We start from the raw sequence: 16,857 nt of genomic DNA on the forward strand, positions 1-16,857 counted from the left end.
GTAGACAGATTTGTAAATTACTTCTAATAAAAAAAATCTTAATCCTTCCAGTACTTATAAGCTTCTGAAGTTGAGTTGTTCTTTTCTGTCTGACCACAGTGCTCTCTGCTGACATCTCTGCTTGTCTTGGGAACTGTCCAGAGTAGGAGCAAATCCACATAGCAAACCACTCCTGCTCTGGACAGTTCCTGAGACAGACAGATGTGTCAGCAGAGAGCACTGTGGTCAGACAGAAAAGAACAACTCAACTTCAGCAGCTGGAAGGATTAAGATTTTTTTTAATAGAAGTAATTTACAAATCTGTTTAACTTTTTAGAGCCAGTTGATAGAATACAGGGGTAGTTGCATGAACAGATGGGTTAGATGGACAGGTGAAAATAGGAATAGTATAAAAGGATAGATAGGTAGATGGAGAGGTGGGTAGATAGATATTATAGATGGATAAATAAATAGATATGATATAGATATGAGATAGATATACACAAGCGGGAGGAAGCAGCACATCCAAACAAAAGATAGGTGCCAGCAGGTCTAAGAGGCATTGGTCCCAGCCCAATATCAGATCTACACAAAAGAGGTGACCACAGCACACAGGAGTATCAAAAAGTGCAGGTAACTTTTATTCCACGAACAGGCAGTGTGAGGTTTCTGTGTTATCACAACACCAGGCTCATGGAATAAAAGATACCTGCACTTTTGATACTCCTGTGTGCTGCGGTCACCTCTTTTGTGTAGATAGATAGATAGGAGAGAGATAGGAGAGAGATAGATAGATAGGAGAGAGATAGATAGATAGGAGAGAGATAGATAGATAGGAGAGAGATAGATAGATAGGAGAGAGATAGATAGATAGGAGAGAGATAGATAGATAGGAGAGAGAGAGATAGATAGATAGGAGAGAGAGATAGATAGATAGGAGAGAGAGATAGATAGATAGGAGAGAGATAGATAGATAGATAGGAGAGAGATAGATAGATAGGAGAGAGATAGATAGATAGGAGAGAGATAGATAGGAGAGAGATAGATAGATAGGAGAGAGATAGATAGATAGGAGAGAGATAGATAGATAGGAGAGAGATAGATAGATAGGAGAGAGATAGATAGATAGGAGAGAGATAGATAGGAGAGAGATAGATAGATAGGAGAGAGATAGATAGATAGGAGAGAGATAGATAGATAGGAGAGAGATAGATAGATAGGAGAGAGATAGATAGATAGGAGAGAGATAGATAGATAGGAGAGAGATAGAGAGATAGGAGAGAGATAGAGAGATAGGAGAGAGATAGAGAGATAGGAGAGAGATAGAGAGATAGGAGAGAGATAGAGAGATAGGAGAGAGATAGAGAGATAGGAGAGAGATAGAGAGATAGGAGATGGAGAGAGATAGGAGATGGAGAGAGATAGGAGATGGAGAGAGATAGGAGATGGAGAGAGATAGGAGATGGAGATAGATAGGAGATGGAGATAGATAGAGAGATAGATAGAGAGATAGGAGATGGAGATAGATAGAGAGATAGATAGATAGGAGATGGAGATAGATAGAGAGATAGATAGATAGGAGATAGATAGATAGGAGATAGATAGATAGGAGATAGGAGATGTAGAGATAGATAGGAGATAGATATGAGATAGATAGATATGAGATAGATAGATAGATAGATATGAGATAGATAGATAGATAGATATGAGATAGAGAGATAGATAGATATGAGAGAGAGAGATATGAGATAGATAGATATGAGATAGATAGATATGAGATAGATAGATAGATAGATATGAGATAGATAGATAGGAGATAGATAGATATGAGATAGATAGATAGATAGATAGATATGAGATAGATAGATAGGAGATAGATAGATATGAGATAGATACCAATTGTCATATTCATGAGCTTTAATAGTAACCCCAGTTTTCTCTTTTCAGACACCCCCCAAACTCAGAGAGTCCTCACAGCCTCCGCTCCATCTAGAAGTAGACGACTACTTGGAACAAGAGAACCCAATCTACAATGAATATACCCCTCATGAGGGGGACTCCCCGAGAGAGGACCAGGGCTTCGTGATGTCTCCTGCCGTGTACGTTTGAGGAACACGAACTTCTGTAAGGGGAAAAGATGGAGCTCCTGCCTGGACAAGCTCACTGACCTGCCTTTCATGGACTCTTGTCTTTACACCACAGCGCAGAGCTATATAAGCGTTAAATACCGGAATGACATTCTGATGCAAAGCAACGCATGACACTATGTTCTGCCATCAAGACTGGGACATTGGCATGAAAGGAGGTCCGGCATAGACATTGCACACAGTGACACACATAATGCAGGGATATTGACATGGATTGTACACAGTGATGTCGGTACTGTATATATACTACATTGTGATACAACAGTGTTTCCCAACCGGAATGACTCTAACTGTTGCAAAACTACAACTCCCAGCATGCCCGGACAGCCAATGGCTGTCCGGGCATGCTGGGAGTTGTAGTTTTGCAACAGCTGGAGTCACACTGTTTGGGAAAGTCTGAGATACAGTGTTATGCACAAAAGTGACGGTAAGTGTGAATCAGATGGGTCCGGGGAGTGTGTGGTTGTACGTATGTAAATTTTACATGGGTTTATGATGAATTCTTCACTAATACTGTGATTAAATATCTGAGGTCTGTGACTTTTGTTGAATATTTGTGGTCTATTTTAATAAATCATTAAATCTTTTTATAACCCTGTGAAGAACGTCCATTCGTTTCTAGTTGATGTAGCAACCTGTTCTGCTGAAACCTTTCTCGTGAAAGTAGAAAAAGCCTCAACTCAGGATCTTGATGGAGATATAAAGGGCCAGAATGGGTTAAGAAGAGACAGGGGGATCAGTAAGGTGAGTAAGGGTATGTGAACACGGCAGAATGGTTCCGGGCAGACATTCCGCAGACAGCGGGTGCTGACAGAATACGGTGATGCTAGGAACGCTTGGAAACGGGCCGGCTTCATAGACGGCAAATGCATTTCCGAGTTGATTCTGCCGGAAGAATGAACATGTTCATTATTTTGGCGAAGGGCGAAATGGAAATTTCCGCAGCAGAAAAATCTGCCACAGAAATTCCACCATGTGCACAGTGCAGCAGAATCCCATTGAAATGGGATCCCAATGGGATTCCGCTGCAACTGAATTTCTGCTTGGAAGTTCCGCCATGTACACATACCCTAATACTTATCTTATTATTGTATATATGTGTGTGTGTATATAATATATTTATTTGTGCTCAGGGCTTCACATTTGTGCTCTTAACAAAGCGGTCAGATTTGTGCCCATAACCGCGAACGGAGGGCACGCCTTTAGAGGGCAAAAAGTCACTGGGTAGGATAAATAATAGAATTCATATCCATAAACCAATACCACAACCACTAACACCAAACCCATATTTAGACTGTGACTTGAGTGACAGAAGTAAAATCTGTGAACTAGCTGTCCTAGTAATCGATACCTAGTACTGAGGAGCTATAGGTCACGCCCACTCTGGAAGAAACACGCCGGCACTGGAACAGGACCGGGCTGCCCTACTAGCTAATGTACACATCTTTCACATACTTACCTATGACACCATGGCAAGAGTAAAACCGATGGATACCTGTCAGGCATAACATGAGACTTATCGAAGTCCCTGCTATTAAGAGGCCAAAAATAAACTGTTAGCAAAAAGAGACACAATAACAAAACTACATGACAGACCTTCGGTGATAATAAACTTGTAGCGCCATGTCGCCTGAAAATCAACTACACTCGAATAAACACCTTACCTGAAGACTAACCATACCTTAACTGCCAAGCTTCCGACTGAAAACTGAACTCAGGAGTGATGTCCCGCTGCGAATGACCGATTCCTTCATCGTCAAGATGCCTGTAAATGTGACAGGTTAAAAATAACAATCTTACCTGTAGGCAAGAATGGTCTTTCCGCAACCATTGTGCCTGTAGCTGTGACAGGTCTTTCTGCAACCATCTTGCCTGTAGACGTTACAGGTCTTTTCGTAACCATCGTGCCTGTAGACGTGACAGGTCTTCTCATAACCATTGTGCCTGTGACAGATCTTTGGGTGACCCTTGTGCCTACAGACGAGCCAGGTATGAAAGGTATGCAACCACCTATGTGTCATGATGTTGTTGCTCTGAAGACGTGTCAGTAAAAACCACTACGCAGTGGATGCCACTGCAGACGTGGTAGGTATGAAGGGTATACAACCGCCTATGTTTCATGATGTTGCTCTGAAGACTTGTCAGTAACAACAACAACAACAACTATGCAATGTATTCATCTGCAGACGTGGCAGGTATGTTGGGTATACAACCACCTATGTGTTGTGATATTGTTGCTCTGAAGACGTGTCCATAGCAACAATTATGCAGAGCATCCCCTGCAGACTTGGCAAGTATGACTGGTATACAACTGCTTATGTGTCGTGATGTTATTGCTCTGAAGCCGTGTCAGCAACAATATCTAAGCAGTGCATCCCCTTGCAGACGTGGCAGGCATAATGGGTATGCAACTGCCTATAATCTCTCTGAAGACGTGTCAATAACAGTAAATATGCACTTTGTGCCCCTGCAGACATGGCAGGCATGATGAATACCATGATGTCAACAACTACTAGGGTAGTGCATACCCTTGGAAAAATTGTAAGTTAAGTGCTGAGTGTAACATAACAAGCTGAACAAATGAGTGACTGACTTGGTGACATATGTGATACAAATGGTATTGTTGCTAAGTGTAACATATCCGCTGTAATAATCAATAGCCAGCACTTCCACTGGAACTAACATACATAGTAACACAACTGGAAAACATATGCGTGATTTCAAAGATATCCAACACATGCATGGGGTGATGACTAAAGTAGTGCTAGCCAATGAACGTTATAAGCCTATCGAGTATATATATATAAATTCTAGAATCGACATCTGTATATAAACCTATCTATGCCAGGTAAATGGTCATGGCCGTATGACTGATATTAAAACTAAGAACCTATGTACCATATAAATGCTGTGTATAACTGCACAGTGTAAAAGAACATGAAAAGCTATCAATACTTAACAGTATAGTAGTATACACATTGAATGTATGCCCTGAATAATGTACTGTGTGAGTACGATGAGCCCATAAAAACAATCTAAAGCTAAGAGCAAATGTACCGTATAAAGCTATGTGCGTATGCACCGATATGCGTGAAAGTACCGCAAATGATGAGCGAATATACCATATAAACTATATGAGCGAAAGTACCATATAAGCTATGATCGTATGTACAGTAAAAATACTATAAGCATATGTGCCGTACAAAATGTACAAATGCCACGAGCATCCAAACAGCACAAACGCCATGGGCGCACGAACACAGATGCCACGAGCACATGAACACAAATACCAAGTGCATGCGCAGCACAAACGCCACGAGCGCATGAACAGCACAGACGCCAAAAGTGCATGTGCCGCATAAAAGCTATGAACGAATGAACAATGACAGCGTATGAACAGTATAAATATCATGAGCAAATGACCGTGTAGATGCTATGAGCGTAAGAACTGTTTCATGTCAAGAAACGTATGAAAAGTATAAATGCCATGAGCATATGAGAGTATGAAAGCCATGAGTGTATGAATAGTATACAAGCCAGCTAATGGACAGAAAAAATACCATGAGCGTATGGACAGTAAGCAATAAACATATGAACTGTATAAATACTATAAGTGTATGAACTGTATAAATGCCATGAGTGTATAAACAGTATGAATGCCATGAGTGTATAAACAGTATGAATGCCATGAGTGTATGAATAGTATACAAGCCAGCTAATGGACAGAAAAAATACCATGAGCGTATGGACAGTAAGCAATAAACATATGAACTGTATAAATACTATAAGTGTATGAACTGTATAAATGCCATGAGTGTATAAACAGTATGAATGCCATAAGCGTATGAACAGTATGAATGCCATGAGTGTATAAACAGTATGAATGCCATGAGTGTATAAACAGTATGAATGCCATGAGTGTATAAACAGTATGAATGCCATAAGCGTATGAACAGTTTGAATGCCATGAAACCTATGAAATGGTATAAATGCCAAAGCGTATAAACTGTATATAGTGGTCCCTCAACATACGATAGTAATCCGTTCCAATCGGACCATCGTTTGTTGAAACCATCGTATGTTGAGGGATCCGTGCAATGTAAAGTATAGGACAGTGGTCTACAACCTGCGGACCTCCAGATGTTGCAAAACTACAACTCCCAGCATGCCCGGAGAGCCAACGGCTGTCCGGGCATGTTGGGAGTTGTAGTTTTGCAACATCTGGAGGTCTGCAGGTTGAAGACCACTGATAGAGGAAGTTGTACTCACTTGTCCCCGTCGCTCCGGACTGTCACCGCTCGTCACCGCTGCCCTGGATGTCGCCGTCCATCGCTGTCGCCTCGTCCCCAGGGTGTCCCCGACGCTCCGGCAAGGCCTCTGCTTCCCCGGCATCCTCGCTCTCCGTCGCTGTCATCACGTCGTTACGCACGCCGCTCCTATTGGATGACGGGACGGTGTGTGCAGCGACGTGATGATGACGATGGAGAGCGCCGACGATGCAGGGGATCCCGAGGAGGACGCGCCGGAGCCCCGAGGACAGGTAAGTGATCGTCAGCGGAGCACACGGGGCACCGTAAACGGCTATCCGGGGGCAGCTGAAGCAGTCTGCACTGCCGGATAGCCGTTTATGCAATGGCCCCGACATACAAAAGCATTGTATGTTGATGCTGCCTCTGAGAGGCCATCGTATGCTGAAATGATCGTATGTCGGGGGGGTCACTGTAAATGCCATGAGCATGTAAACAGTATGAATGCTATGAACGTCTAAAAAACATAAATGCCATTAGTGTATGAACAATTCAAATGCCATGAGCATATGACAGTGTAAATATCACGTGTGTATGAACCGTATGAATGCCATAAGCATATTAAGAGTAAAATGCCATGAGTGTGTGAACAATATAGATGCTACGAGAGTATGAAAAAATGATATAACTATGAGCATATGAATAGTATAAATGCCAAGAGCATAAGAACAATGGAAATGCCATGAGCATGTGAACAAATAGAAATGCCACAAGCGTATGAACTGTAGAAAAGCCATGGGCGTATGAGCAGTATAAACGTATATAACTGTATGCACGGGTAAATACCAGATGTAAATGTGAGAATGTGTCTCATTGACAGACAAGCGATACCACCCTACTAACAAAAGAGGTTGCGCAGCAGCCAAGGTGTGCCAAGAAATGACATTACCCTGTATAATAACGTTCCCCCCATAAGTAAATGAGTGACCAGCATATACAATGAGTGAATCTATATCCTGTAGTGTAAGAGCAACCGAGAAGCAGGGGATCAGACAACATCCGTAAATGGGCACTGTCACCAACTTTATTTTTTGATATGTTGTAGTACTTATGTACTACAACATATCTCTAATATATTGTCATTATTTTTGGGGGAATTATCAAGGTGAAATTTACGTTTGAAGACCGGCCACTAGGGTCACCCTCCTAGTGGCCGGCTGCAGCCTGGCGTGACGTCATGCCTGAAAAAGGACTGATTTTGGCCTGGCAATCAGTCCTTTTTCATTTAGGCTGCTCTCGCTCCCTGCCTGTCAATCAGACAGGCGGGAGCGAGCGCATTGGCTCCCCGGCCACTGGCTGGGAGGCCACTCCTCCCGCACATGTTGTCGTGGCCGCTGTCCCCGCACGCCCGCTGCCGGACTCTGCAGGTATAAGAACGGAGGGAACGGGGTATTATGCGGCCGGGGGGGGGTTGTGATGGAGGGAACGGGGTATGGGGGTTTGACGGAGGGAACGGCTAGCGCCGTAGCGCCGCATGGCACTAACTTATAGTTTATCTACACAGGGTGCCTCCAGCTGTTTCACTACTACAACTCCCAGCATGCCCTGACAGCCAATAGATGTCAGGGCAAGCTGGGAGTTGTAGTGGTGAAACAGCTGGAGGCACTCTGTGTAGATAAACTAAGGGCGGAAGTGTTGTCCCCAGCAGGCATCAGTGATGTGGTGCCTACTGGGGAAGTCTGCCTGGTAGCGAGCACACTACCAGGCAGACAAAAAGTTATTTTTAATATAATAAAAATAAAAATTAAAAGCAGGGAGGGGGTTAGGGATAGATTGGCAATAGGCAGGGACAGAAAAAAAATATATAGGATGGTGGGAGCTACCCTTTACATTTTTTTATTTTATTTTTTAGCATGCCATAGTCAAATATACATGAGAATTGTAGCGACCATATATCTGGTATAAAACTTGCCGTGACCGAACGCCTGATACATGTGTTATGAAGTCTGTATATCAAGTAAAAAAAAAAAACGTATGCAAGGTATTTGTGTTGTAACGTCCTCATAATGTAGAGATGTATGCATGGAATAGTGATGTATGTGGTGTGGTAGCGTGTCTAATCTATATGTACTAGTTATGTGCCTGGTATGTGTATGTATGGAATAGTGATGTATGTTGTATGGCAGCGTGTCTAATCTATGTGTACTAGTGAATGTGCCTGGTATGTGTATGCATGGAATAGTGATGTATGTTGTATGGTAGCGTGTCTAATCTATATGTACTAGTTATGTGCCTGGTATGTGTATGTATGGAATAGTGATGTATGTTGTATGGTAGCGTGTCTAATCTATATGTACTAGTTATGTGCCCGGTATGTGTATGCATGGAATAGTGATGTATGTTGTATGGTAGCGTGTCTAATCTATATGTACTAGTTATGTGCCTGGTATGTGTATGTATGGAATAGTGATGTATGTTGTATGGCAGCGTGTCTAATCTATATGTACTAGTTATGTGCCTGGTATGTGTATGCATGGAATAGTGATGTATGTTGTATGGCAGCGTGTCTAATCTATATGTACTAGTTATGTGCCTGGTATGTGTATGTATGGAATAGTGATGTATGTTGTATGGTAGCGTGTCTAATCTATATGTACTAGTTATGTGCCTGGTATGTGTATGTATGGAATAGTGATGTATGTTGTATGGCAGCGTGTCTAATCTATATGTACTAGTGAATGTGCCTGGTATGTGTATGTATGGAATAGTGATGTATGTTGTATGGCAGCGTGTCTAATCTATATGTACTAGTTATGTGCCTGGTATGTGTATGCATGGAATAGTGATGTATGTGGTGTGGCAGCGTGTCTAATCTATATGTACTAGTTATGTGCCTGGTATGTGTATGTATGGAATAGTGATGTATGTTGTATGGCAGCGTGTCTAATCTATATGTACTAGTTATGTGCCTGGTATGTGTATGTATGGAATAGTGATGTATGTGGTGTGGCAGCGTGTCTAATCTATATGTACTAGTTATGTGCCCGGTAGGTGTATGTATGGAATAGTGATGTATGTTGTATGGCAGCGTGTCTAATCTATATGTACTAGTTATGTGCCTGGTATGTGTATGTATGGAATAGTGATGTATGTGGTGTGGTAGCGTGTCTAATCTATGTGTACTAGTTATGTGCCTGGTATGTGTATGTATGGAATAGTGATGTATGTTGTATGGCAGCGTGTCTAATCTATATGTACTAGTGAATGTGCCTGGTATGTGTATGTATGGAATAGTGATGTATGTTGTATGGCAGCGTGTCTAATCTATATGTACTAGTTATGTGCCTGGTATGTGTATGTATGGAATAGTGATGTATGTGGTGTGGCAGCGTGTCTAATCTATATGTACTAGTTATGTGCCCGGTATGTGTATGCATGGAATAGTGATGTATGTGGTGTGGCAGCGTGTCTAATCTATATGTACTAGTTATGTGCCTGGTATGTGTATGTATGGAATAGTGATGTATGTTGTATGGCAGCGTGTCTAATCTATATGTACTAGTGAATGTGCCTGGTATGTGTATGTATGGAATAGTGATATATGTTGTATGGCAGCGTGTCTAATCTATATGTACTAGTTATGTGCCTGGTATGTGTATGCATGGAATAGTGATGTATGTGGTGTGGCAGCGTGTCTAATCTATATGTACTAGTTATGTGCCTGGTATGTGTATGCATGGAATAGTGATGTATGTTGTATGGCAGCGTGTCTAATCTATATGTACTAGTTATGTGCCCGGTAGGTGTATGTATGGAATAGTGATGTATGTTGTATGGCAGTGTGTCTAATCTATATGTACTAGTGAATGTGCCTGGTATGTGTATGTATGGAATAGTGATGTATGTTGTATGGCAGCGTGTCTAATCTATATGTACTAGTTATGTGCCTGGTATGTGTATGCATGGAATAGTGATGTATGTGGTGTGGCAGCGTGTCTAATCTATATGTACTAGTTATGTGCCTGGTATGTGTATGTATGGAATAGTGATGTATGTTGTATGGCAGCGTGTCTAATCTATATGTACTAGTGAATGTGCCTGGTATGTGTATGTATGGAATAGTGATATATGTTGTATGGCAGCGTGTCTAATCTATATGTACTAGTTATGTGCCTGGTATGTGTATGCATGGAATAGTGATATGTGGTGTGGCAGCGTGTCTAATCTATATGTACTAGTTATGTGCCTGGTATGTGTATGCATGGAATAGTGATGTATGTGGTGTGGCAGCGTGTCTAATCTATATGTACTAGTTATGTGCCTGGTATGTGTATGTATGGAATAGTGATGTATGTTGTATGGCAGCGTGTCTAATCTATATGTACTAGTTATGTGCCTGGTATGTGTATGCATGGAATAGTGATGTATGTGGTGTGGCAGCGTGTCTAATCTATATGTACTAGTTATGTGCCTGGTATGTGTATGCATGGAATAGTGATGTATGTGGTGTGGCAGCGTGTCTAATCTATATGTACTAGTTATGTGCCTGGTATGTGTATGTGTGGAATAGTGATGTATGTTGTATGGCAGCGTGTCTAATCTATATGTACTAGTTATGTGCCTGGTATGTGTATGTATGGAATAGTGATGTATGTGGTGTGGCAGCGTGTCTAATCTATATGTACTAGTTATGTGCCCGGTAGGTGTATGTATGGAATAGTGATGTATGTTGTATGGCAGCGTGTCTAATCTATATGTACTAGTTATGTGCCTGGTATGTGTATGTATGGAATAGTGATGTATGTGGTGTGGTAGCGTGTCTAATCTATATGTACTAGTTATGTGCCTGGTATGTGTATGCATGGAATAGTGATGTATGTTGTATGGCAGCGTGTCTAATCTATATGTACTAGTTATGTGCCTGGTATGTGTATGCATGGAATAGTGATGTATGTGGTGTGGCAGCGTGTCTAATCTATATGTACTAGTTATGTGCCTGGTATGTGTATGCATGGAATAGTGATGTATGTGGTGTGGTAGCGTGTCTAATCTATATGTACTAGTTATGTGCCCGGTAGGTGTATGCATGGAATAGTGATGTATGTGGTGTGGTAGCGTGTCTAATCTATATGTACTAGTTATGTGCCCGGTATGTGTATGCATGGAATAGTGATGTATGTGGTGTGGCAGCGTGTCTAATCTATATGTACTAGTTATGTGCCTGGTATGTGTATGCATGGAATAGTGATGTATGTGGTGTGGCAGCGTGTCTAATCTATATGTACTAGTTATGTGCCTGGTATGTGTATGCATGGAATAGTGATGTATGTGGTGTGGCAGCGTGTCTAATCTATATGTACTAGTTATGTGCCTGGTATGTGTATGTGTGGAATAGTGATGTATGTTGTATGGCAGCGTGTCTAATCTATATGTACTAGTTATGTGCCTGGTATGTGTATGTATGGAATAGTGATGTATGTGGTGTGGCAGCGTGTCTAATCTATATGTACTAGTTATGTGCCCGGTAGGTGTATGTATGGAATAGTGATGTATGTTGTATGGCAGCGTGTCTAATCTATATGTACTAGTTATGTGCCTGGTATGTGTATGTATGGAATAGTGATGTATGTGGTGTGGTAGCGTGTCTAATCTATATGTACTAGTTATGTGCCTGGTATGTGTATGCATGGAATAGTGATGTATGTTGTATGGCAGCGTGTCTAATCTATATGTACTAGTTATGTGCCTGGTATGTGTATGCATGGAATAGTGATGTATGTGGTGTGGCAGCGTGTCTAATCTATATGTACTAGTTATGTGCCTGGTATGTGTATGCATGGAATAGTGATGTATGTGGTGTGGTAGCGTGTCTAATCTATATGTACTAGTTATGTGCCCGGTAGGTGTATGCATGGAATAGTGATGTATGTGGTGTGGTAGCGTGTCTAATCTATATGTACTAGTTATGTGCCCGGTATGTGTATGCATGGAATAGTGATGTATGTGGTGTGGTAGCGTGTCTAATCTATATGTACTAGTTATGTGCCTGGTATGTGTATGTATGGAATAGTGATGTATGTGGTATGGTAGCGTGTCTAATCTATGTGTACTAGTTATGTGCCTGGTATGTGTATGTATGGAATAGTGATGTATGTTGTATGGCAGCGTGTCTAATCTATATGTACTAGTTATGTGCCTGGTATGTGTATGTATGGAATAGTGATGTATGTTGTATGGCAGCGTGTCTAATCTATATGTACTAGTTATGTGCCTGGTATGTGTATGTATGGAATAGTGATGTATGTTGTATGGCAGCGTGTCTAATCTATATGTACTAGTTATGTGCCTGGTATGTGTATGTATGGAATAGTGATGTATGTTGTATGGCAGTGTGTCTAATCTATATGTACTAGTTATGTGCCCGGTAGGTGTATGCATGGAATAGTGATGTATGTTGTATGGCAGTGTGTCTAATCTATATGTACTAGTTATGTGCCCGGTAGGTGTATGTATGGAATAGTGATGTATGTGGTGTGGTAGCGTGTCTAATCTATATGTACTAGTTATGTGCCTGGTATGTGTATGCATGGAATAGTGATGTATGTGGTGTGGTAGCGTGTCTAATCTATATGTACTAGTTATGTGCCTGGTAGGTGTATGTATGGAATAGTGATGTATGTGGTGTGGCAGCGTGTCTAATCTATATGTACTAGTTATGTGCCTGGTATGTGTATGCATGGAATAGTGATGTATGTTGTATGGCAGCGTGTCTAATCTATATGTACTAGTGAATGTGCCTGGTATGTGTATGTATGGAATAGTGATGTATGTTGTATGGCAGCGTGTCTAATCTATGTGTACTAGTGAATGTGCCTGGTATGTGTATGCATGGTAAGCTACGCAAAGTACGAATTATATAACATACCCAAGGTATGGCCACATATCGCAGTCATGTGACCACTTTACGGCTGGAGTGATGGGAAAATACTGTTGTCATGAGGATGTACTTTAGCATGCCAGCAGCACAACGACATGGAGTATATATCATAGTGAAGTGCTTGTAAAGTATTCATAACATGTTGTTAGGCAGTGTTACTATGAAGTGCCCAAGGGTAACCTCGCAGGCCGAAAACACGTAAAATACAGAGTGAAAAAGACTGTGCCCACATCCTGCGCGCTGGTAATGAGTGTCCCCTATGGAGCCAACAACCTAGAGAAGAAATAAAGACAGTCCCTACAGATTACTGACTCTTCAAGGACTGAACACGGGAGCCAAACCAGGGCTCTGCCCGACACACCAAGTGCAGCTTACGGACAGCACTGGAGTATGGCTACCTGATCCCAAACCATTCCCCCCCCCCAGCGGAATCAACAACTTGACACAGCCCTCAGGAACAGCCAGGCCATGAGACGGGGAGCTGACGGGAGAAGTACAAATGTGGCGGAAGATTCAAACACCAGCCACAGACATGTCGCCTTCGTCAGCAAAACGGCACGTAACACCCCGCCAGGAGGTGCAGGGGTGTTATATACCCCCCGCCCCATTCACACCACTTCTGGATGTCCCACCTAGAAGTGCAGGGGGGGCGGAAGATATCCACGCCCCTCGCACAAATACAACCTGATAGGCTCTAAGGGGTAATCCCCTGGAAAACATTTTTTTTCTTAAATCAATTCGTGCCAGAAAGTTAAACAGATTTGTAAATGACTTCTATTAGAAAATTTTAATCCTTCCAGGACTTATCAGCTGCTGAATACTACAGAGGAAATTCTTTTCTTTTGAGTTTCCTTTCTGTCTGACAACAGTGCTCTCTGCTGACACCTCTGTCTATTTTAGGAACTGTCCGGAGCAGGAGAGGTTTGATATAGGGATTTGCTCCTACTCTGGACACTTCCTAAAATGGACAGCAGAGATCACTGTGGTCAGACAGAAAGGAAATTCAAAAAGAAAAGAACTTCCTCTGGAACATACAGCAGCTGATAAGTACTGGAAGGGTTAAGATTTTTAAATAGAAGCAATTTACAAATCTGATTAACTTTCTGGCACCAGTTGATTAAAAAAAAAATGTTTTCCAGTGGAGTACCCCTTTAACACATATACACTTATATTTTTAGCCCAATATGTCCCTTTTTAAACAGGACCTGTGGCCAACCCAAAATATTGAGATAATGTTAGGTTAGGTTGCCCTGATCACACACATTTTTACAGTTTCGTGATAAGCCCTTTTGTTCCTGAGATATGAGGGTTTATAGTTTGTCTAACAATTTGAGGAATCAGTCAGATGGGTGGGAACTAATTTTAATAATAGGAGGGGCTATCAGGTGATGGGTGGAGTTATACAGTCAGGGGCGTTGGGCGGGATTATACAGTCAGGGGTGTGTCTGCCTAATAAACACCCCCTGAATGTATAATCCCACCCATCACCATTTTAAAAAAATTACGTTTCCGCCCATCTGACTGATTCCTCAATTGTCAGATGAAATATAAATCCACAAATCTTGAGAACAAGAAACTGTAAAATGGGGTTGGCCATTAGTGTTGAGCGCTAATATTGGAAATGCTAATTTTTACCACGAATATCGGCATTTCGCGAATATTTAGAATATAGTGATATATATTCGCAATGACGAATATTTGTTTTTTTTATGTGAATATTTATGTGAATATCGGCACTACCAGTCTGGACACTGATCCCTCCCTTCTTTTAGGTGAAAAATGTGAATATGCAAATTTTTCAAACAGGACAAATATTCGTCCTTATATTGGCGAAATATTGCGAATTCGAGTATGGCCCCTGCCACTGATCACTATTGGCCATAGGTCCTTTTGAACAAAAGTACAATCAGAGAATCTTCCCCTTTTCTCATATGAAGTCTATATTGTTCCAAAATTTTTGTGCACAATAATGTCTTATACAGGGGTCCCTCAAGTTACAATATTAATTGGTTCCGGGACAACCATTGTATGTTGAAACCATTGTATGTTGAGACCAGAACTCTATGGAAACCTGGTAATTGGTTCTTAAGGCACCAAAATGTCATCCAAAAATAGGAAAAAGTGAGAATTAAAGAAAAATAAGTAGATAACTAATATAGATAAAGCAAATCCTTATATATAAAAGTAAGAAAGATCTGCTGGGAGCTGTAAATCACTGTCTATGTCAGTGTTTCCCAAGCAGGGAGCCTCCTGCTGTTGCAAAACTACAACTCCCAGCATGCCCGGACAGCCTTCGGCTGTCCGGGCATGCTGGGAGTTGTAGTTTTGCAACAGCTGGGGCCACCCTGCTTGGGAAACACTGGTCTATGTAGAGGACAGGAGCTTCTTCAGGGTCCTGTACAGTACGCAATGTCCTAAAAAAGTAACATGGAGTCACCCTCACCTGGTGTCCAAAGGAGCAGCTAACCCTGGTACAGGTAAGTGTACAGAACATGTAATACCTCCCTGTACTGTAGGGGGCGCTACCAGACACCAGTCAGTGCATACGCTTCAGTAATACAGGGGTTTTACCAATGAATGCCCATTCTGATTGGTCGGTTCTTCCGGCCATTGACATGTTTCGCAGATCTGGACTGTCTGTACATTGTATGTTGAGTCTGGTTTCAACTTACAATGGTCCAGAAAAGACTATTGTATGTTGAAACTATCGTATGTTGAGGCCATTGTAAGTTGAGGAATCACTGTATATTCTTAGGATACAGTTGTTTTTCTTTTTTAGGATACAAAGCTCCACATCCTCTACATCAAGGGTCGACAAGATTTCTGGTCCAGGGGTCAAATTGTATTGCTCCCAAGCCATAAAGGCATCAGAGATATTTATAGCTTATCGTCCATATGCCATTAATGTCTTACACTTGGGGATTTCCTTTTTGGGGACTTTCCACCTATCAAGAAAACAGCATAGATAAAACACAACATAAAGCATCATACATGTAAATACACATACCGGTAATAGACCTAGATATGTAATGTTTACCAATCAGGGTGTCTCCAGCTATTGCAAAACTACAACCTCCATATCTATGACCTATTGTGGTGTCTCGGGGTGTGAAGGTGAAGTGAATGGGGGAGATGTTATAGTCATGGGGCAGATGTTATTAATCCCTAAATGTTCGTGACGCCAGGGCGAGGTTTTCCCGGTAACCACCCGAACGGTAGTACCGCTATCCCAAGGTTAGGCAAGGCAAGACCAGGTTAGGGTTAACGGTATCCTTTAATGAGGTAGACAGATGGAAATAGTTTTTACAGCTAGTCCAGGATCCCAGAGAGGTGGCCAGTAACACAGAAGGACCTTGCAGCTTGCTGGGACTTGTAGTGACTTTGACAGACTTTAGGACAGCCACGCAGTATATAGTTTAAAAAACCCATACGGTTTACTTTTTCCCATACTGTTCCATCCGTTTTTTTTTTTTGCCATAAGGTTTTCTTTAGAAAAACGGATTGAAAACAGTAACGCAAAAACGTGATGTGAACCCAGCCTAAGGCC

At 41.7% G+C, this 16,857-nt stretch overlaps 1 protein-coding gene across 1 annotated transcript in view; it reads left to right on the plus strand.

Annotated features, from left to right (window-relative positions):
• Positions 1-2,726, plus strand: part of NECTIN2 (nectin cell adhesion molecule 2) — a 97,279-nt gene extending 94,553 nt beyond the window's left edge. Inside the window, exon 9 of the mRNA XM_056542413.1 lies at positions 1,927-2,726. Coding sequence (XP_056398388.1) covers positions 1,927-2,088 — 162 coding nt within the window. The 3' untranslated portion in view covers positions 2,089-2,726. The remainder of the gene's footprint in view (positions 1-1,926) is intronic.
• Positions 2,727-16,857: the final 14,131 nt, after the last annotated feature.

Source organism: Hyla sarda, chromosome 10 (assembly GCF_029499605.1).
Source record: "Hyla sarda isolate aHylSar1 chromosome 10, aHylSar1.hap1, whole genome shotgun sequence".
NCBI classification, from domain to species: domain Eukaryota; kingdom Metazoa; phylum Chordata; class Amphibia; order Anura; family Hylidae; genus Hyla; species Hyla sarda.